The following is a 19425-nucleotide window of genomic DNA, read 5'->3' as shown; positions in this document are numbered from 1 at the left end:
TGTCCAAAAGATTCGGGAAGAGTTCGGGCAAACTCTGACTTGAAGGCCGTTCTTCGAATGCCTTTCCATGCCAAAGGGCAGCTCGTTGGACAATGGCTGCGGGGCAACTGACGGCACGACTGAGATATCTTCAAGAGACAGCGCACGCGCTTGCGTTGACTTCCCCCGTCGTTTCGGCCCGTCTGCTCTCACAGTATCAAGATGTCGCCTTTCATAACGATCTCCGCCTGCCCGACTCACTCAAGAGGGATTACTGTCATGGATGTGGCAATATCATGATCCCTGGACTCTCCTGTCAGTTGCAGGTTGAAAATGCACAAGCTGCGAAAGAACGATCGAACAGAAAAAGGCAACTAGCAAAAACAAAGGCCGCTCTCAACGCAGCAACGGAAGTCAAATTAGATGGCGAAGTTAAAGGTGTTTCGAAGGCACCCGCTACGAGCTCAGCTTCTCCACGACTTGATCTGCCCACCCCGGCTCCAGTACCTTCTCCTACCGCCAAGGTAATGATATATGATTGCCATAGATGTGGCCGCAAGACCCGTCTTCCTCTGCCCGCACCTAAACGGGCTCAGCGTCCTCGGAACGCCCCTGCGAAGAAGATCAATAGCTTTGCAAATTTGTCACCCATGCCGGATGTTGCATCCAGTGACTCGTCTTACGGCGTATCATCAACAGCTGAAGCTTCAACTTCGAACCCTACATCGACAGCTAATGCGAGCAGTAAGAAAAGAGCCAAGGCTCGAAAGCAGGGTGGCTTGCAGGCACTGCTGGCAAAGAAAAAGCAGGAAGAATCTGCCTCGAAATTTGGGGGGTTGGACCTCATGGATCTGATGAAGAGTGCTTAATTTTGGAAACACACGGCCCCGAAAGCTTTATTATAAACAAGACTCACATACGAGTACGACATTGCCAGTCCATCTATCGATAGACCGCCTTTACGATGTGGAGACATTTCTGGCACATCGGAACGCGCTCTTGACGCTTTAGTTCATGCCATGTACGAGGGAAACAGTGCAGCCAGCATTGAAATTTGGCCATGCCCTAGCTTGAGGTTGCGGAGCACTGGATCCTAGTCTAGGTCTCAACCACCCCTGTACAAGCAATGAGCTTCACCAAAGTGTTCGTCAAAGAAGTCCATGCATTGTCCAGCCACGGTCAGAGGCTGTAAATCATCAATTGTCTAGAGGACGGCCTGTCCTTGGTTGCATATATCCATATTCGACATTCTAGCAAGGCTCCGCCCCCAGAGCTGTTTGCGCACCAGCTTTTCCTTATCATGTGGTATACGGAGTAGTCTCATTGCTATTGGCAACTCGCTACTTTCAGGCAATAATGTACGAGTTGTGCAAGTGTGATTCCTTTCCCTTTCAGGAGGTTCGACGCTTGCTCCCATATTCCGCACTGAAAAGAAAAGACCCGGGGCGACCGCATGATTTGCTATAAGACGAGATGGCAACCTTCGGGTACCAGTAATTGAATGAGATCACATACTGGTCTGAGCCTGCATTACTGTTTGTACGAACATTTGGCCAAAATATATGATAGTAAAATAACATAAACATCTTCAATAAATTTCGCTACATCAATCCTCTGGACTCCGATCATCAGAAAATGCAAAGTGGCCTGCATATCTTTCTCGAGTAAAGCGCAAAAAATGGTATGTAAAGCATGTATGAAATGCTGATTGTAGATATCATGATCGTAATCCGTTTACCTTCCATAGCGGAAAGAATACGGACTGCGGCGGAAGAGCCAAGTGGTGGGTATCCCACTCCCTGTCACGTCGCACACCAAATCACACCGTCAGCCCCTCAGACCGCCATGTCCACTCCATCTGCCTTTGCACTGTTGACTTTCTTGCCAGTATTCTTGATCGTCTGTAGGACTTTTTCGAACGGGACTGATTCCTCAGTAACCACATCTGCGGTCTGGGCCTCGCGCTGAATGTCGAATGACTTTACACCTGTCTCTTGGTCAACAGGATGGCTCAAATAGCGCTGGCAATCAAACATGTGCATCTACGGTCGCACAGACGGACACCTCAAAATAAGCATTGTACTAACCTTCAAGGCGTCCCAAAACACGCTTGATAGCGTTGGAGCAGCCGTCACAGGACATGGTGACGTTGAAAAAGTACTTGTGCTCAGCCATGGTTTCTCGTATGAAGTTTCCGATAGACGCCGAAATCTAGTAATGGGAAAAACTTGGGGCAAGTGTATGGAAGTTTTGAATAGATTGGCCAAAAAGGATATTAATAAAGCTTGATTTCTAAGCTTTGTTAAGAATGAGCAAGAGCACCGAAGGGGCGAGTACTAAGGACACACGAGGGACCCTGGCGGGGAATGGAGGGGAGAGCATCGATGGGCGGGGGTGAGCTATTCGGGGAGCGACGGCAGCCGCAAAAGGGAAAGAAGGTTTGGTGCGAGCGAGTGTCAGTTACCGGACACCTGTTTTGTACCAAAATGCTTAACTACAAGGTGCGACAACCAGAGCGATTCTCTGTTATACAGTGGAGCACCTGCCTGGGGCATAACTGTAAGCTCTCCGATCTCGTTAACTACAAAAAGGCCAAGTTTGATGATTTACTTGCACAGGGACACTCTATGGTCTGCCATGGCGTGCTCGGTGCATCGGGATATCGGAGATATCTCCGCCGGTGCTATCGCGGGTCCCGCAATTGTAAATAGAATCTCCGTCTCTCGTCATCTTGTTCGCTGATAGAGCCCTGGGACTTCTTCAGCCAAACATTCTGCAATTAATCCGATAGACAGCAGAATGCGTCTAGACAAGCCTCGCGATCCGATCGCTGGCCCTGATGCAGGCCCTGAGGCTCCTTTTCCCATCAAAGTCAATGGCAAAGTGGTCAAAGGATTTGGGCGGGGCAGTAAAGATGTGAGTCAGTCCAGAAGATATGCCAACGTTTTGCACTTACCTGAAGAGTCACCTTGAGACTGACATCAAAGCAGTTAGGAATTCCCACGGCCAACATCCCCATCGACGGTCTCAGTGTCGGCGGTAACAGCGATGTTGAGAGCGGCATCTACTACGGATGGGCAGGCCTTGAGGATCCTCCGGTAGCCCATGATGCGCCGGGTCTTTCCCGTGGTATTTTTCCGATGGTGATGAGCATTGGGTGGAACCCGTTCTACAAGAACGCTGTTCGATCAGTGGTACGTTCGTTTGTTTCGCTCTCCTCTGAGGATGAATCTTTACTGATACGACTTCTGAACATTTAGGAGGTCCACATAATGGCGCCGTTCACGGGAGACTTTTATGACCATCATCTCAATCTCATCATCCTTGGCTATATTCGTCCCGAATATGACTACATTAGCAAGGAAAGCCTCATTGAAGATATCCAAACAGACATTGAGGTTGCTCGACGGAGTCTTGCTCGAGAGGCATATGCCAAGTGGACAAATGATCCATATCTTCATGATTTCAAGAATGCGACTGATGCGGCCCAGTGAGCTAAACCATGTTACTCGCTGATAACCTTTACATTGACCGTGGATATCTCAGGGCCAGTCCCCCGAACGCAGACTTCAAAGTGCGTCTGTGAATCAGGAAGTTTTTTTTTTATATATCTATTTCTCCAACGCTTGGTCTTGGAAATTTTGACCGAGGGCCATGTATCTGCCGGTCTTCCGGCATCACGACGCAACGACAGCATCTGATTATATAGATCAAGCATATTTTTACCCCGCTTGTAGCGAAATTTGGACTTTAAGAGGACACCAATGGTGGATATCCACGGCATACACAGCATAGAGGCATGGCAAATTTATTTTGGATACCGATCGGGCATTAGACAATAGAATGGATAGTATTCAAATTTCAATCCACCTGTAATCGTAGTTGCGATTATCTCTCGTTCTGCTGAGGAAGTTGAAATTCATGGTTTACATCATGCAACATCGCAAGCGAGTTCAGAAAGCAAAATTTCTGTTGATTGAACACGGGTGTGAATGCGACCTGCATTAAGTTCCCCAAGTGTGATTCACGACGTATAATTATATTAACGGAAATCCTGAACTGAAGAGATTGGTGCTTTTAATTGATTAGAATATATCGAAATACGTGCCCGCGTCTGTGTCGCACGAAACCCCCACTCTGGATTCCCTAGCGGAGTACCGCAATCCCGTCATTGATCAATATACTCATGGCTCTACTGGATCGAATTCCCGGCGATGATAATATCTATATTGGAGGGTATGTATTCTGTCTACTATTTTCCTTTGTTTCATTGCAAATCTTCAATCGTCGGGCTCTTGCACTGCGTTATCTTGCTACACGTGATTCTGTTGATGCTCGTTGCTGCGCATACTGTCCGTGTTTCGACCCTTTAAGTCTTTTGACATCTTTGCAGTTTATTTTCTTTGCAATACTTCCTTTTATTGTTTATATCTACTTTTTATTTCTTTTTCTCCTTTATTATGGCAGTAGTGCATCCGAAAGACCGGGCTGCGGGAATACCTTCCACGGCTATTTCAAGCAGTCGACCTTGTCTTTGGATGAATGACTAAAAGAAACATGACTTCATTCTTTTCATTTCCCATACCTCCAAATCGACTTCTACGCAGCACTGACATGTTTTGGCAGCATCTTCTCCCTGCGCAGGAGAGAGGCGCTCAAGGAAGCAAACATAACACACGTGGTGTCTGTGCTTCGCATGCCCTTGGAAGAAGCCTTGTTTCAACCCTACAAACACCACGTCGTCGAGGTGGACGATATCGAGGATGAGAACCTTCTAGAGCATTTCGAAGCTACGAATAAATTCATTCAAGATGGACTAGATGCCGGCGGAGGTGTTTTGGTTCACTGGTAAGCGCCCAATTAACTTATCTCTTTTTTCGATGCAATGGGCATCCATATACGAGCACACGATCTTCTTCGTCACTTGGTCTCACCTCTCTTCTATCATCTTGGATTTCTAATATTGTCATACTCCCCTGAAATGCTCTGATGGAGATGCTCTGGGTGATCGCACATACTAACGTCGAGGTACGGAGTAGTGCCATGGGAAAATCACGCTCCGCAACATGCGCCGCCGCCTTCCTGATGGCGAAATATCACATCAGCCCATACGAAGCCCTTGGCCAGATCCGCCGGGGCCGGCCCATGTGCGAGCCCAACCAGGGCTTCATGGCCCAGCTCGAGATTTACGACAAGATGAACACTCCTGAAAACGTGGCAGAGAATCCGATTTACCAGCGCTGGCTGTACAAGAAAGAAGTCGAGCTGAGCCTTGCGTCGGGGAGAGCTCCCGAGGACATTCGTTTCGAAGACGAGCAGACCCCGAAAGAGGGCGAGGATCCAGCACAGTTTGACCTTCGCTGTCGGAAGTGCAGGTGAGTTAGCCAACTTACGCCTTTCATTAAAAAAAAATGGCATTATGGCCCAGTCTGACGTTACATGACATAGGCGAGCCCTGGCCACTTCACATTTCGTGGTAGCACATGAGCCCAAGTCCGGCGCAGCGACGTCATGCGCGCATTATTTCCTTGATCCGCTGTCGTGGATGCGTTCGGAGCTCGAGCAGGGTAAACTCGATGGCCGATTGGAGTGTCCTAAATGCAAGACAAACGTGGGCAAGTACGCCTGGCAAGGCATGCAGTGCAGTTGCGGCGAGTGGATTGTTCCAGGAATCAGCCTGGCCCGCGGCCGCGTCGATGAGGCCAAGATACGAAATATCCCAGCGGGTGCCGTGGGCGGCATCAGGCTCCCGCCGGGCGCGTCAAAAGATGGTCATTCATAGTTTTCGGCACAGGTATACACGCAGGGGTTGTACAGAAGATGGCGTTAGGGATTGTGTTCCAGGATACCTTTTCTGGTGTAATTTTTGAAAGAGGAAAAAAGGTATCTAGGGGGGGAGGGGGGTTCTTTTGCATAGTAAACACGGTCAGAAAAGGTGGTTGTAAATGACTAGACAGCTTGGATATACCAGGAATACGGAGTGTCATATTCTTTTGAGTGTTCTATGTATTCGTGAACTATTGCGACAGCTGAGCGGGCAGGCCTGTATTGGATATTATATCCTTTTCGCTATAAGTCGCGGAGAGAGTGAGGGCCAAAATGGAGCATTTGATCGACTGCTCATCCCTTTTGGCCAAGTCTTTTGTATCTGTACTTCTCGAAAGCGGTTTGGACAAGATTGAGAATGATACCGATCCTCCTAGACAGGATGCGGGAATGAAGGTTTATATCCTTCCCGTGCTCTTCGCTGGTGTCCTGTGCCTTTCCTCTTCACCCTCCCTATCTCAGCCCGGGATATTCTCGAGCTTTGCATATCACCCATCTCACAATGGTACTGATACCCGAGTGTACTCTGTCGAGCAGAATCTGCTGATTGACACGAATTCTCAGTCAGGAGGTATATCAGGAAGCTGAGGCAGTACTTTCCGGTACTGAGCAGTATAGCAATAAGCATGCCCATGCACACACTTATCATGGTCCAAAAAAGGCGCCAATCTCTTCATATTATACCAAACACTCATGACCCAGTGCCCTCAGGTAGCTCCAATATCCGCTCTTCCGTGAGAGGATACATTTCCTCCGCGCCCAAGAGTTTCCCAAACTCATGCGCAAACACTGCGCCGACTTCTTCGACCGTCTTGCCCTGAACACCCTCACGTTCCAAGCTCGTCGTCTGTTTGCCTTCCAATCCGCACGCCACTATGCGATTAAACCACCACAGGTCGGTATTCACATTGAGTCCAATCCCATGACTCGTGACATTGCGCCGCAGATGCACGCCCACCGCCGCAATCTTCTTGTCTTCTGTCGTCCACACGCCCGGATTATCTGTCGTGAAGCCCTTGATCCCATACCTCGCCAGCGTCGCGATCACGCTGTTCTCCAATAACCTCACATAGCACCGCGGCCGAATATTATGTTCGCGTAGATCAATGATGGGATAGGCCACAAGTTGCCCGGGACCGTGGAACGTCGTTTGGCCCCCGCGCTGGGCTTCGACAAACTGCGCCTGTCCGTTGGCACGCAGAAATGCTTGCTGCTCGGGGCTGATGGTACCAATTTCCCGCCGTCCGCAGGTGTATACGGGCTGCATCTCAAAGGTGAGTATGGATGGCCCAGGTGGGATGGTTATGTTTGTGGTGCCATGCGGGATTGTAAGTTTTGGTGCTGCTGTGGACGATGTGGATGATTTGGAGGCCAGAAATGCATGGACAAGTCGGGATTGTAAAGCTGCGGCGTGCTGGTAGCTGGTCACGCTGGGGACGTGGAGGTGGCCGAGACGCAGGCGCATTGTGTCAGATAGGTGCCGATTGAGTATGATCACACTTGATGGACTTTCATGTCCTATAAGAAATGGAGAAATGGCGGTGGAAGTACGTTTAAGGGGTTGAAATTGTTCGGAGGGTCCTTTTGGTTTTGCCAATGACGCGGTGATTTAATGTTTAGACAAGCCGGACCGGGACAAGAAAGACAGCTCCTCGGTTGTTTTGGCGCGCTTGTTTTTCTGCCAGAGCGGCAGGGCGGTGGGCCAGTTGCAGCTCCGATAACTTCGCGGAATTCAAGACAGCAACATATTATTTCCTGACCACTGGGCGCAACTTTTTCATTGTCGCTCCACCAGGAATTTGCCCCACCAGAAAATAGAAGATTTGGTTCATATTCCTGATATGCCCATGATGACACCTAAAAGAAAAGAACCCACACCGTCAGACAAACTCCAGCGGCTCCCCTCAAGTACGTTCCTTTCATGCTTTACAATTCACCCACACAACTTCCCACCTTCCCCTCCCCCTAGTTCGCAATGACCGCTCCATTTTCTCTTCAGCTGGGCTAACATCCATCTCACCAGACTACCGCGTTAAAAAGCGACCCCTGATGCACGCTCCCATTGCCTCACCCTATACCGGCCGCCGTGAAGCAAAGATCGTCTACATATCGACCCACACACCATTCATATCAGCCGTGAAGCGCGTGCGCAAATTCCTTGAGCAAGTGGACAAGCGTACCATGGGCAAAGTCGACCTGCTCGGCCCAGGCAAGGATGCCGCCAAGATTGCGCAAACCGGGCGAACAGAACAGGGCGAGCCAGAAGAGATTTTGATCAAAGCTACAGGCAAGGCAATTGAGAAAGCGCTCAACCTGGGATTGTTTTTCCAGGGGCAAGAGGATTGCAGAGTCAGAATACGCACGGGCACGGTGGGCACTGTCGATGATATTGTGGAAGTAGAGGGCCAGCAGCCGGCACCGGTGGCGCCGCGGACAGACGAGATGGAAAAGGGAAAGGGAAAGGGAAATGGAGACAGCAAGGCCGATGTCGAAATGAAGGAAGCAGAGGTCGACGCGAAAGAGGAGGAAAAACAAGAGGAAGAAAATGAACAAGTGCCCGAAGCGCAGATTCGGATGACAAGCATGGTTGAGATTGCAGTTAGTTTACGCTGAGCTTGTTGGATGACTCGGTCGGAAAGATTATGAACAAAACAAAGTCACGACACACGATGGAGAGCAGCACAGATTTGTTGCTGACTTTTCCTGGGACATATTGCCTTTTGCTCACTATCGCGGAAGAAACGATGCGCCTTTGCGCTGTCAATACTGGGCGACGCGTCTCCCGCTCTTTGTGGCGCGCCGGGGTGATTTCCCCGGGCCCAGAAACCGCTTGCTCGCGAGATGATGGGGAGTCTCGTGGATACAACTGGGGATTGATCCTGGGGTGGAGCTTTGTGCTGCCTTCGGCAACTACACTTGCTTTCGGGCCCTCGAACCAAAGATAGCCGGTACTATGCGGGCTTCATATTGGTTTCTTTTATGGCTTCATTGCCGTTTGCATGGACCCAGTGTCCAGATGCAAAAGCCAGCCCACGGTTCGGTGTTTGCACACACTGGTATCGATAGGAGTCTGCGCAAGGAGAATACGACTCGAAGGTCTATCTCTGATCTCGCAGCACGAAAATACCATTCTTTTTGCTATGGCGCCTAGATCAATCAGGGCATTGAATTGATGCTACGAGGAAGCCGTGGAAGTTTGGTCGGGCGGCATATATACATGAGAGCCAGATAGACGCATCATCGAGGCAAATTATGGATGAAGCATCCGAAAAATCAGAAGGTTGTATATATAACTTTTCTCGTACGCAAGGTATCTATAGGGTTGAAATGAAATGCTTTTGGCTCTGGCAAGGCAACGGGGAAAATGTACATGACAAAAATCTAGAAATATCCAAATTCAGACAGGCCAAATGGGTAGATGTGACGCTCTAATATCGTTTAACAAAAAGTGCATGCAATCCTTTGATAAACCTTATTTGGCAAAGACGGCTTGCATTGCATCCGCCAAAATGGTCATGCCCTCGGCAATTTCCTCTTCGGAGATGACAAGAGGGGGCACGAAACGAAGAGTGTTACTGCCGCAAGTGATGATCAGCAAACCACGCTCACGCGCAGCCGTGATGAGCGGGGTCGGGTCTTGCGAGAGCTGCAAACCGAGCAGGAGACCGCGGCCACGGACTTCCTGGATGATGTCGGGGAACCGCTCCTTGAGCGCGGCAAAGTGTTTGCGGAAGATCTGTTCCTTGGCAAGCACAGACTGCTGCAGCGAGGGATCGGACAGGCGGGAAATGATGTAGTGCGCGAGACGGCAAGCAAGAGGGTTACCGCCAAATGTCGTACCGTGGTCTCCAGTGACAATCTTCGAGGCGACCGCTTCGTTGACGATAGTAGCACCAATGGGGAAACCGTTGCCAAGAGCCTTGGCAGTGGTGAGAATGTCAGGATGAGCAGACTCGGGAAGAGCTCCGTGAGCCCAGAGGGTACCGGTTCGGGACAGACCGCACTGGATCTCGTCGTAGATGAGCACAGCGCCGACCTCGTTGCAGCGGTTGCGAAGAGCAACAAGGAAGGACTCGGTCGCCTCGTTGACTCCACCCTCGCCCTGAATAGGCTCGATAATGACACCACAAGTATTCTCGTTGACGAGCTCGTTCAGAGCAGCCTCGTCATTCAGATTGCCATAACGGAAGCCGGGGACCATGGGGGAGAATGGCTTTTGATATTTCGGGTTCGGCGTGGCGGAGAGAGAGCCCATGGTACGGCCGTGGAAGCAGTTATGGAAGGAGACAATGTCGCTCTTGGATCCTGAAGGTTCGAGGATCTTGCCGACCTTGCGGGCGAATTTAATCGCCGCTTCGTTGGCTTCGGAGCCAGAGTTGCAGACGAAGACTTTTGAGGCTGTGTGCATGCATCCTGCTGCGACGGTCTTTTCGACAAGAAGCTTCGAGAGGGCACCGGTCCATTGGTTGTGGTAGAGGTTGGAGGTATGAATGAGGGTTTTGGCCTTTATTCATGAGCAGAAGAATATCAGCAATGCTCCTTTCTCTCTCGTTCAGTGAGGGAGCGTACCTGGTCCGCAAGCACTTCCACCATCTCGGGGTCGGCATGGCCGAGCGCGTTCACTGCAATACCGGAGGTGAAGTCGAGATATTTGCGGTTCTCAATGTCCCACATGTAGCATCCCTCGCCCTTGGAGAACATTGGCATGGGACGAACATATGTCGGCACCATGTAAGGCAATTGATCTCCAACGAGAGCAGCTGTTTGTGAGTCACTAGCAGGGTCTGCGGCCGGGAGAGAAGCCTCCTTCTTGCAATTGAGTTAGACAATCCAGTTTGGCTTTCAAGAAATATATCTCATTCTAGATACTCACGTTGATTGCATCTTTCAGCTGGTTAGGGAGGCTCGAGGTCGCAGTGGAGGCGTATCTTCTATAGATGAGCGGTTCGACAGCGGTGGTGCGGGCCTTGAGGGCCGCACTGGCGCGGCGAAGCGCCAGATTTGAAGCCATTGGAGAATAAGTCTAGTAAACAAAAAGAGCAATCGTGGTTTCCTAAAGCAAAAGGATACAATGTTTGAGCGACTGAAGAATGAAAGAGTAGAGGCGGGAGAAGGTGTCGGCCTGGGGTTGAGGTCCGAAAGTCGGACGAAATAATTCCAATGACTCGTATCTTTTTATCGCCTCTTATCTTTCCACCTGTACGGCGGACTACAGAGACTTGAAGAACAATAGTCACCATGGTAGTATGGGATGCATCAGAATAGTCCAAATTGTAGCCTCTTGAATTTCATGTCATCAATCAATACTCTAAGGGGAGTCTTGCCTATGTCCAAATATCTTGTCACTTATTTTTGCTCTTCTTTATCAGTGGCTTTGTCATCCTAGTGATTATTTAGGAAACTTTTCTTTGGAAAAGGAAAATATAACAGAGATACAATAAAATTGAGGTTAAAACCAAAATAATAATAATAATAATAATAATAATAATAATAATAATAAAAGAAAATCAAAGTTACAATGAAACATATACTAGATCAAGTTCAAGTAAGTATTTCAAAATATTCCTTTGTTAGATTGACTTCTGGTGTAGATGAGAAAGAATGTAATGTAATTAAATATGGGCTTCTAGCCTTGGACAGAAACAGTGAGCCCCTAGGCTCAATTCTCGCTAAGATATAGTTGAAATCTTCCCTAGGTATAGCTAAGAAAGGTCCGTTCTAGAGAGGGAGAGCAACGCGAGCGCTCGCAAGTATTTGACGGATCAGTCCACCAATCGACCAAGGCTCCGTTCCTAGGGTTGTCTTGAAATTCTTCCCAGTTTGGTTTATCAATTTTGATGTTATAAATTATATAGACTATGGTTGAACTCTGTCTCATGAAGACGGTACAATATCTTTGTATCCCTTCATAAAGGATGTAGCTGATATCTAGCCAATCAAATCAGAGTATTTTCTGCAGTGCTGGTCTAGGGGGAAATGAATGTAATCCAAGCAATTGGCATCGAAGCCGTCCTAGCCCAAAAGTAAATATTTCAAAATGTCATTGCTGTTGGAAATTAATTGAGGCGGAATAAAAATTAATCACTCCTTGATATGGTGGCTCCCTGGAACAAAATCTGGGAGGATCCGAGGGATCGCTTGTTTGAGCAACGTGCCAGGCTCCGAGCTCTTGGGAGGCTTAGACTTCTGACGCAGCACAAACGCGCGTTTTGACAATCGACTTATACGCAACCCTGAACGACGTGCACCTTACGATTGACATTTGATGGCTATTGCATGAATGACATTGGGTCTCTTTCTCTACCGGTCGTGACCGCGCGCTTCACGCAGACGTGCGCGCCGTAATGGCGGGTAGGACATTCGGGGGTTCATCCACCTCCGCTGGAAACAATGAAGGCAATCTTCTCGACCTTGACGATTCACGACCTGTTTACAGTTCTGGCGAACGTCCGCCAGTAAATGACGATCTTTTATTGCAGCGATTTGATATCGATGATACCGAAGAAGCCCAATCTCGACCTTCCATCTCCTATGATGACTTTGTCGGAGGAGGGCCCGGCAGAGCTGCCGGCGCAGCTCCAACAGGGCCTGCAACCGTTACGGGAGCTCAGCCTTCTGGGCCTTATGTTTCTGGAGATCGCGATCGCTCTTTCTCACAAACCTCTGGTTTGAACAATTACCAACGATATTCGGACTTGGACGACTTTCCCGACGATCGATCGATGCAAGGCTATTACAATGCGGGTGGGGACATTGATGAACATGCTCTGCCAAATGTCATGGGCGGCAAGCCTAGGGATCGAAATAGCATTCTCAGCTTAGGTGGGGGTTTGGTGGGCAGGGCCAAGAACATGCTGGGCATGGGCGCGAATTATTCGGAGATGGACCTCCCCTTGACCGAAGCAGGCGCGCGGGCATCGCGACTGGAACCAGAGGGGACGGACGAGGGGGTCAAGCCGACCGAGCACAAGAGGCGAACGGCTGGGAGCTTCAAATTTGGCTTTGGTCGTGGAAAGGTCGATCCATCGACTTTGGGACCGAGGATCATTCATTTAAACAATCCTCCTGCGAATTCTGCCAACCGATACGTCGACAATCACGTCTCAACTGCAAAGTACAACATCATCACCTTTCTTCCCAAGTTTTTATTTGAGCAATTTTCCAAATATGCCAACTTGTTCTTCCTTTTCACCGCCGTCTTGCAACAGGTTCCCAACATTTCTCCCACGAATCGATGGACAACAGTGGGGCCGCTAGTCATTGTGCTTTTGGTCTCTGCTGGTAAAGAGTTGATAGAGGACTTTAAACGGAAGAGCTCAGACAAGTCGCTCAATTATTCGAACGCGCGAGTGCTTCGAGGCTCGAAATTCGAAAACACGAGATGGGTCAATGTGTCCGTGGGCGACATTGTCCGAGTCGAGTCTGAGGAACCGTTCCCAACAGACCTTGTGCTGTTGGCCAGCTCGGAGCCGGAAGGTCTCTGCTACATTGAGACCGCAAACTTGGACGGCGAGACCAACCTCAAAATCAAACAAGCCATTCCGGAGACTGCGAATTTGGTTAGCCCGACAGAGCTCAGCAGGCTGGGCGGAAGAGTGCGTTCCGAGCAACCAAACAGTAGCCTGTATACTTATGAGGCCACCATGACCATGCAAGCTGGCGGCGGTGAGAAGGAGCTTCCGCTGAACCCCGACCAGCTGCTGCTTCGAGGCGCTACACTGCGAAACACTCCCTGGGTGCATGGCATTGTTGTGTTTACCGGTCATGAGACGAAACTCATGCGCAATGCCACTGCGACTCCAATCAAGACAACAGCTGTCGAGCGAATGGTCAATATGCAAATTTTGATGCTTGTCGGTATCCTGATTGCCCTGAGTCTGGTCAGCTCCATTGGCGATTTGATTGTTCGAATAACCGCACACTCTAAGCTTTCCTACCTTTACTACGGCCACACCAATGCCGTGGGGCAATTCTTCTCAGACATATTTACTTACTGGGTCCTTTATTCGAACCTTGTCCCTATTTCCCTTTTCGTAACGATAGAGATTGTCAAGTATTACCAAGCATTTCTCATCAACTGCGATTTAGACATCTATTACGACAAGACGGATGCGCCTGCTACATGCCGCACCTCATCACTTGTGGAAGAGCTGGGTCAGATTGAGTACATCTTTTCCGACAAAACCGGGACATTGACCTGCAACCAGATGGAATTCCGACAATGTTCTATTGGAGGGATCCAGTACGCCGATGAAGTTCCTGAAGATCGAAGAGCAACCCCAGACAATATCGAAGGCGCCGTTTACGACCTCAAACAATTACGCCAAAATCTTTCCAGCCATGAGACAGGTACAGCCATTCACCATTTCTTGGCGCTCCTTGCAACTTGCCACACAGTCATCCCGGAGAGAAACGAATCGAGCCCGGATAGTATCAAATATCAGGCAGCTTCACCAGACGAAGGCGCGCTTGTTGAAGGTGCAGTTACCCTAGGCTACCAATTCGTTGCGCGGAAACCTCGTTCGGTTATGATAAGGATCAATGGCGAAGAGTTCGAGTACGAGCTTCTGGCTCTCTGCGAGTTCAATTCCACGAGGAAGCGAATGTCGACCATTTACCGTTGCCCCGACGGCAAGATCAGATGCTATACAAAGGGTGCCGATACTGTCATCTTGGAACGTCTAGGCAATGATAATCCTATCGTTGAAGCCACCTTGCAGCATCTGGAAGAATATGCATCGGAAGGTCTACGTACTCTTTGTCTTTCTATGCGAGAGATTCCAGAGCAAGAGTTTCAAGAATGGTGGAAAATATTTGAGAAGGCTTCGACGACTGTGAGCGGTAACCGTGCCGACGAACTCGACAAAGCAGCCGAGCTCATTGAGCGCGATTTCGTCCTCCTGGGTGCGACTGCCATTGAAGACAAGTTGCAGGATGGTGTACCGGACACTATCCACACCTTGCAGACGGCGGGTATCAAAGTCTGGGTGTTGACGGGAGATCGACAAGAAACCGCCATCAACATTGGCATGAGTTGCAAGCTGATTAGCGAGGACATGACGCTCTTGATAGTTAATGAAGAGAATGCAGAGGCAACCAGGGACAATCTCCAGAAGAAACTGACTGCGATCCGAAACCATGCCAGTGGTGGCCCCGAGCTCGAAGCTCTGGCCCTAATCATAGACGGTAAATCCCTGACTTTTGCTCTGGAGAAGAGCATGGAGAAGATGTTCCTCGACCTGGCCGTCATGTGTAAGGCCGTAATCTGCTGGTAAGCCTATTTAATCCGTCATTGCCTTATTGTCACTTTCAACCCGAGACTAACTTTTTTTTCCACAGCCGTGTTTCACCCCTGCAGAAAGCCCTTGTTGTTAAGCTAGTCAAGAGACATTTGAAAGCTATTCTCCTTGCTATTGGCGACGGTGCCAATGACGTTTCCATGATCCAAGCTGCACACGTCGGCGTTGGCATCAGCGGTGTTGAAGGCCTTCAGGCAGCCAGAAGCGCCGACGTAGCCATTGCCCAGTTCCGCTATCTCCGCAAACTGCTGCTCGTCCACGGCTCATGGAGCTATCAGCGAGTCAGCAAAGTCATCCTCTATTCATTCTATAAAAACATTGCTCTCTACATGACACAATTCTGGGTTCGTCTTCCCTTAAACCTTCCCCCCCGGCTCAATCATCATTCCTCCTTCTCCTAACTTAACTTTTCTCTTTAGTATTCCTTCCAAAACAGTTTCTCGGGTGAAGTCATTTACGAGTCTTGGACACTTTCCTTTTACAACGTCTTCTTTACCGTCTTGCCGCCCCTGGTCATGGGCATTTTCGACCAATTCATCAGCGCTCGCCTTCTCGACCGCTACCCGCAACTCTACCAGCTCGGCCAGCGTGGCGTTTTCTTCCGCATGCATTCCTTCTTCTCATGGATCCTGAACGGCTTCTACCACTCCTTACTGCTCTACTTTGCCTCTGAGCTCATCTGGCTATACGACATGCCCCAGAGCGACGGTAAAGTCGCCGGCCACTGGGTCTGGGGAGCCGGCCTGTACACTGCAGCCCTGGCAACGGTCCTGGGCAAAGCAGCCCTAGTGACCAATGTCTGGACAAAGTACACCGTCATCGCTATCCCCGGGTCGATGATCATCTGGATGATTTTCCTGCCCGTCTATGCCACCGTCGCGCCCAAGCTGGGCTTTTCCACGGAATATCATGGCGTGCTGGGAAGATTGTTTACCAGTCCTGTGTTCTGGCTCATGGGCCTTGTCCTTCCAGTGTTGTGTCTTCTACGTGACTTTGCTTGGAAATAGTAAGCCTATCCCTCGTCCCTGATTACCCTGGTCGCTCTTTAGTCAGAGGAGAATACTAACATTCTTTGTGTTCTAGTGCCAAACGCATGTACTACCCGCAAGCATACCACCACATTCAGGAAATTCAGAAATACAATATCCAAGATTACCGCCCGCGGTACGTTATTCTACTATCTTTCCTTTCTCAACATCTTTTATTCCCCTTGTATCGTTTCAATCCATTCCTTTATCCCCTTTTATCATTTCAATCCATTCCCTCATCTCTCAACATTTTAATCCATCCATTTATCTCCTTTCATCCTTTCAACCCATTCCCTTTGTCCTGTCCATTTTCAATCCCTCTCAACCAATTACTAACAACCTTTACACAGGATGGAACAATTCCAAAAAGCCATCCGCAAAGTCCGCCAAGTCCAACGCATGCGCAAGCAGCGCGGCTACGCTTTCTCGCAGGCCGACGAGTCGCAAACCCGCGTGCTCCAGGCCTACGATACCACTCGTGGACGTGGCCGCTTTGGTGAAATGGCAAGTTCCCGACCGGCCATGGGCCCGAGTGGCGGCGGCGCAGGCAATACCGGCTGGGCAGACCGTCAAGGAGGAAGCAGCAGTGGCAGTGGTGGCGGAGCAGGTGGAGGAGGAGGAGGATATTCGAATCCATTTTAGGATGTCGATTGTGTTCTAGTTCCTTTCTTTCCTTTCTGTTATTTTCTCATCATGTTGTTGTGGTTTTTTTTTTTCTCATTTCATTTGAATGGGTTGTTATTATTGTTGTTGTTGGTTTTAGATATTCCACATTTGAGTTTCAATATCAGGGCGTCGGTATGATATACATGTCCACTTGTTTCCAGATTTCGTCATGTAAACTCTTGTGTCGCTGCTTGGAAATTATCTCAATCCGTACATGATCATACAGTGCCTCGTGTTCATGTGATATATTCCAGGTAGGTTCAGAGGGAAAAAATTACATTGACTTGTCGTTTCTAGTGTCCTCGTGTCGAAATAAATATATATAAGAGTTATGCCGACTCGTAAAAGCGATTACATGCTATGCGATGTCATATACAACCAAATGAAAGAAAGAAGATGCATGGAGTAGTTGAAATTTGAATGCAAATATGAGAAGAACGCCCGCTGGATGATGATGATGGAAAACGAAGGAGTCAAGATATGTGCTGCTATGCAATGCAAATGATGCGGGACGTATATATGCAAGCCACGCATCTAAACAGTAATATGCAACAAGGCCAGAGAACCAAATTTCAAAAAATGATATGCAACAAAAGGAAGGTGACAACCACCCCCCTTAAGCACCTCCAACACGATTACCCCGACAAAGGAAATACGTCGCGCTCGAGATTTATGTCCTTGAAATCGGGAAACTTGTCATCACCACCCTGGAAATCCTCCGACGGGCCGGCTTCCAGCACAGCAGTCGCAATCATATATTGCTGCTCAAACGCCGTCAGATCGATTCGTAAATTGGGTACCTTTTGGCCGCGAAACACCGTGTCAAAGTCTGTCACGGTTGTGCCCCATCGGGGATCTGCGTGGCCTTTTGGCTGGTCATGGCCCAGGCCCAGGTTTCTGTCATTAGGCTGACTCTGGCTCTGCCCGTGAGGCTGACCCAGGCTCCCTCCCAAGCCTACAGACTGGGCCTGGATCCCTCCTAAGCCCACAAGCTGGGCCTCGATCGCTCTCGGCCCAGCAGGCTTCGGCGGCCTGACATTGCGAAACTCCAACTCCTTCAACCACCCGGCCAGTAACGCCTCGCCGGTCATTTTGATATACGCTTCTTTCAGACACCAATGGGCATAGAAGAGCCGCAGTTGGGCATCGATGATGAGGTTGGCGTTGAAGGTGACGATCCGGCCTGAATGCAGCCGCAGTGTGACTTCGGTGTTGGGACGAAGCGGACGAGCGCCGTCTTGGATGACGGGGGCGAGTTCGTCGGCTGAGACGTGTGTCTGCGTCTCCGGCACAGTCCCTGGTGCCGTCCCCGTCCCTGTTGAGTCCTCAGAGGCGAGGTCAAGGTCAAGGTCAACGCCGCACGCGCAGCGCTTCATGTCGCTGATTTCACCCGCCGAAAAGACCTCGTCGTACATGCTTACCCACTCTGCCATGCCTCCCCGCCGCTGAATCGACTTGTAGTCGTCTCGTTCGTCGACACATACAATGTCGATTCCGACTCTTACTGAGCTAGACGGAATGCCCACCAGCGCGACGAGGCCAGCTTGATGCGAGACATTGAATTGGATGGGCCGGGCAGAAGGGACGGGATTGGAAGAGGTAGAGTTCAGAGAGGAGGGAAGAGTAGAAGCATTATGAGGCAAAGGAGAGGTGACGTAGATGGGTTTGCCAAATTCATCCCGTCCAATGGAAATGTCGGACCAAGAGGTCCCGCAGACGGTTGATATCGCGCTGTACTTGAGCAGATGCGACCCCAGGCTCATCAGGCGGTCCTTGTCGTGCAAGTACTTGCCCACGGCTTTTTGTTCGTCTGCTGTGATTTTGTGGAGTGCGCGTTGATACTAATATCCAAGTCAGCAGGAGCTTTAACATTAAGATTCAGTTTCTGCTTTGTTTTGCTCCACGTAAACAGGGTTACTTGGTGTAATGTATCCATTTTTCATATCATTTCATTTCTCTTTTCTTATTTTTATTTTTTTGACTTTGAACTCCTTCTTTTTCATCGCGTGCACGGGGAAATAAATTATAGGAAAAAAGCACGGATATAACGCACCTGACTGTCAGGATGGACCTCGACTACCCATTTCCGAGTGTCCAGCAGCCATCGGAATAGAGCATCGCTACCTTCGTGGCCCATAGCTGATCCTTTCCCTTCTTTCCCTTATTTTTCTATTGCCTCTTCCTTTCTCTTCCTTTCTCTCCTTCTTTTCTATTCTTTTCTTTCGATTCTTATTGTAATAGGCTTGGACTCCGGTTTCTAACACGTGGTATACTCAGATCACTGCGGAATATCGCAAAGACCTTTTTGTATGGTTAATCTCTTGTAGACTGTTGCAGTAATCGCCCTGCAAAATTAAAATCGGAAAATCCTTAGAATAAATATCTCTATTCCAAGGATCGGATATATAAGTCGACAGGGTTGAATGTGCGGGCTGAGAACGACGTGGTGTTTAAGTATGGTAAAGGAAAGGTAAGCCGAGACTTATTTTCTTCGGGGTCCGGAGAACGGATGGGGTGGAGGGGATTGGTTCCCGCGGCATTTGAATAACCACATATATACCCACCCACACACACATCGAACACTTACACCGGTCCCAATATCAATTGACAGGCGCTGATGGAGATAT

At 49.3% G+C, this 19425-nt stretch overlaps 9 protein-coding genes across 9 annotated transcripts; 5 read left to right on the top strand and 4 right to left on the bottom strand.

Moving 5' to 3' along the window:
* Window positions 1-92: 92 nt before the first annotated feature.
* Window positions 93-848, top strand: L228DRAFT_268999 (Rpr2-domain-containing protein; the record flags this gene model as incomplete). Its single annotated transcript, XM_018335222.1, has 1 exon — window positions 93-848. One exon carries the CDS (start codon window positions 93-95, stop codon window positions 846-848), a length of 756 nt encoding a protein of 251 aa, XP_018187082.1.
* A 966-nt stretch (window positions 849-1814) lies between these two features.
* L228DRAFT_268998 (hypothetical protein) lies at window positions 1815-2154 on the bottom strand (the record flags this gene model as incomplete). The annotated part of the gene is made up of 2 exons (XM_018335221.1): window positions 1815-1966; window positions 2067-2154. 2 exons carry the CDS (start codon window positions 2152-2154, stop codon window positions 1815-1817), a joined length of 240 nt encoding a protein of 79 aa, XP_018187081.1.
* A 624-nt stretch (window positions 2155-2778) lies between these two features.
* Window positions 2779-3473, top strand: L228DRAFT_253470 (riboflavin kinase; the record flags this gene model as incomplete). The annotated part of the gene is made up of 3 exons (XM_018333750.1): window positions 2779-2895; window positions 2970-3173; window positions 3240-3473. The coding sequence occupies 3 exons, from the start codon at window positions 2779-2781 to the stop codon at window positions 3471-3473; spliced, it is 555 nt and encodes a 184-aa protein (XP_018187080.1).
* Window positions 3474-3986: 513 nt separating this feature from the next.
* Window positions 3987-5960, top strand: L228DRAFT_248244 (dual specificity protein phosphatase 12). Its single transcript, XM_018332811.1, has 4 exons — window positions 3987-4215; window positions 4606-4827; window positions 5019-5354; window positions 5428-5960. The coding sequence occupies exons 1-4, from the start codon at window positions 4166-4168 to the stop codon at window positions 5759-5761; spliced, it is 942 nt and encodes a 313-aa protein (XP_018187079.1). The 5' UTR covers window positions 3987-4165; the 3' UTR covers window positions 5762-5960.
* A 536-nt stretch (window positions 5961-6496) lies between these two features.
* On the bottom strand, window positions 6497-7270 carry L228DRAFT_212094 (lipoate-protein ligase-like protein B; the record flags this gene model as incomplete). Its single annotated transcript, XM_018329926.1, has 1 exon — window positions 6497-7270. One exon carries the CDS (start codon window positions 7268-7270, stop codon window positions 6497-6499), a length of 774 nt encoding a protein of 257 aa, XP_018187078.1.
* Window positions 7271-7525: 255 nt separating this feature from the next.
* Window positions 7526-8588, top strand: L228DRAFT_155092 (hypothetical protein). The gene is made up of 2 exons (XM_018329327.1): window positions 7526-7713; window positions 7829-8588. Exons 1-2 carry the CDS (start codon window positions 7647-7649, stop codon window positions 8416-8418), a joined length of 657 nt encoding a protein of 218 aa, XP_018187077.1. The 5' UTR covers window positions 7526-7646; the 3' UTR covers window positions 8419-8588.
* Window positions 8589-9277: 689 nt separating this feature from the next.
* On the bottom strand, window positions 9278-10816 carry L228DRAFT_253469 (mitochondrial putative acetylornithine aminotransferase; the record flags this gene model as incomplete). Its single annotated transcript, XM_018333749.1, has 3 exons — window positions 9278-10309; window positions 10375-10614; window positions 10679-10816. The coding sequence occupies 3 exons, from the start codon at window positions 10814-10816 to the stop codon at window positions 9278-9280; spliced, it is 1410 nt and encodes a 469-aa protein (XP_018187076.1).
* Window positions 10817-12067: 1251 nt separating this feature from the next.
* L228DRAFT_248240 (phospholipid-translocating P-type ATPase) lies at window positions 12068-17066 on the top strand. The gene is made up of 5 exons (XM_018332810.1): window positions 12068-15076; window positions 15145-15448; window positions 15524-16110; window positions 16188-16268; window positions 16483-17066. The coding sequence occupies exons 1-5, from the start codon at window positions 12150-12152 to the stop codon at window positions 16772-16774; spliced, it is 4191 nt and encodes a 1396-aa protein (XP_018187075.1). The 5' UTR covers window positions 12068-12149; the 3' UTR covers window positions 16775-17066.
* A 15-nt stretch (window positions 17067-17081) lies between these two features.
* L228DRAFT_261682 (4'-phosphopantetheinyl transferase) lies at window positions 17082-19243 on the bottom strand. The gene is made up of 2 exons (XM_018334354.1): window positions 18852-19243; window positions 17082-18639 (listed from the first exon to the last, which is right to left on the bottom strand). Exons 1-2 carry the CDS (start codon window positions 18933-18935, stop codon window positions 17434-17436), a joined length of 1290 nt encoding a protein of 429 aa, XP_018187074.1. The 5' UTR covers window positions 18936-19243; the 3' UTR covers window positions 17082-17433.
* Window positions 19244-19425: the final 182 nt, after the last annotated feature.

This window comes from Xylona heveae (genome assembly GCF_001619985.1).
Source record: "Xylona heveae TC161 unplaced genomic scaffold L228scaffold_7, whole genome shotgun sequence".
Lineage (NCBI taxonomy): Eukaryota > Fungi > Ascomycota > Xylonomycetes > Xylonales > Xylonaceae > Xylona > Xylona heveae.
The sequence above is the reverse complement of the archived record's forward strand: the minus strand, read 5'-3'. Positions and strand labels throughout refer to the sequence as shown.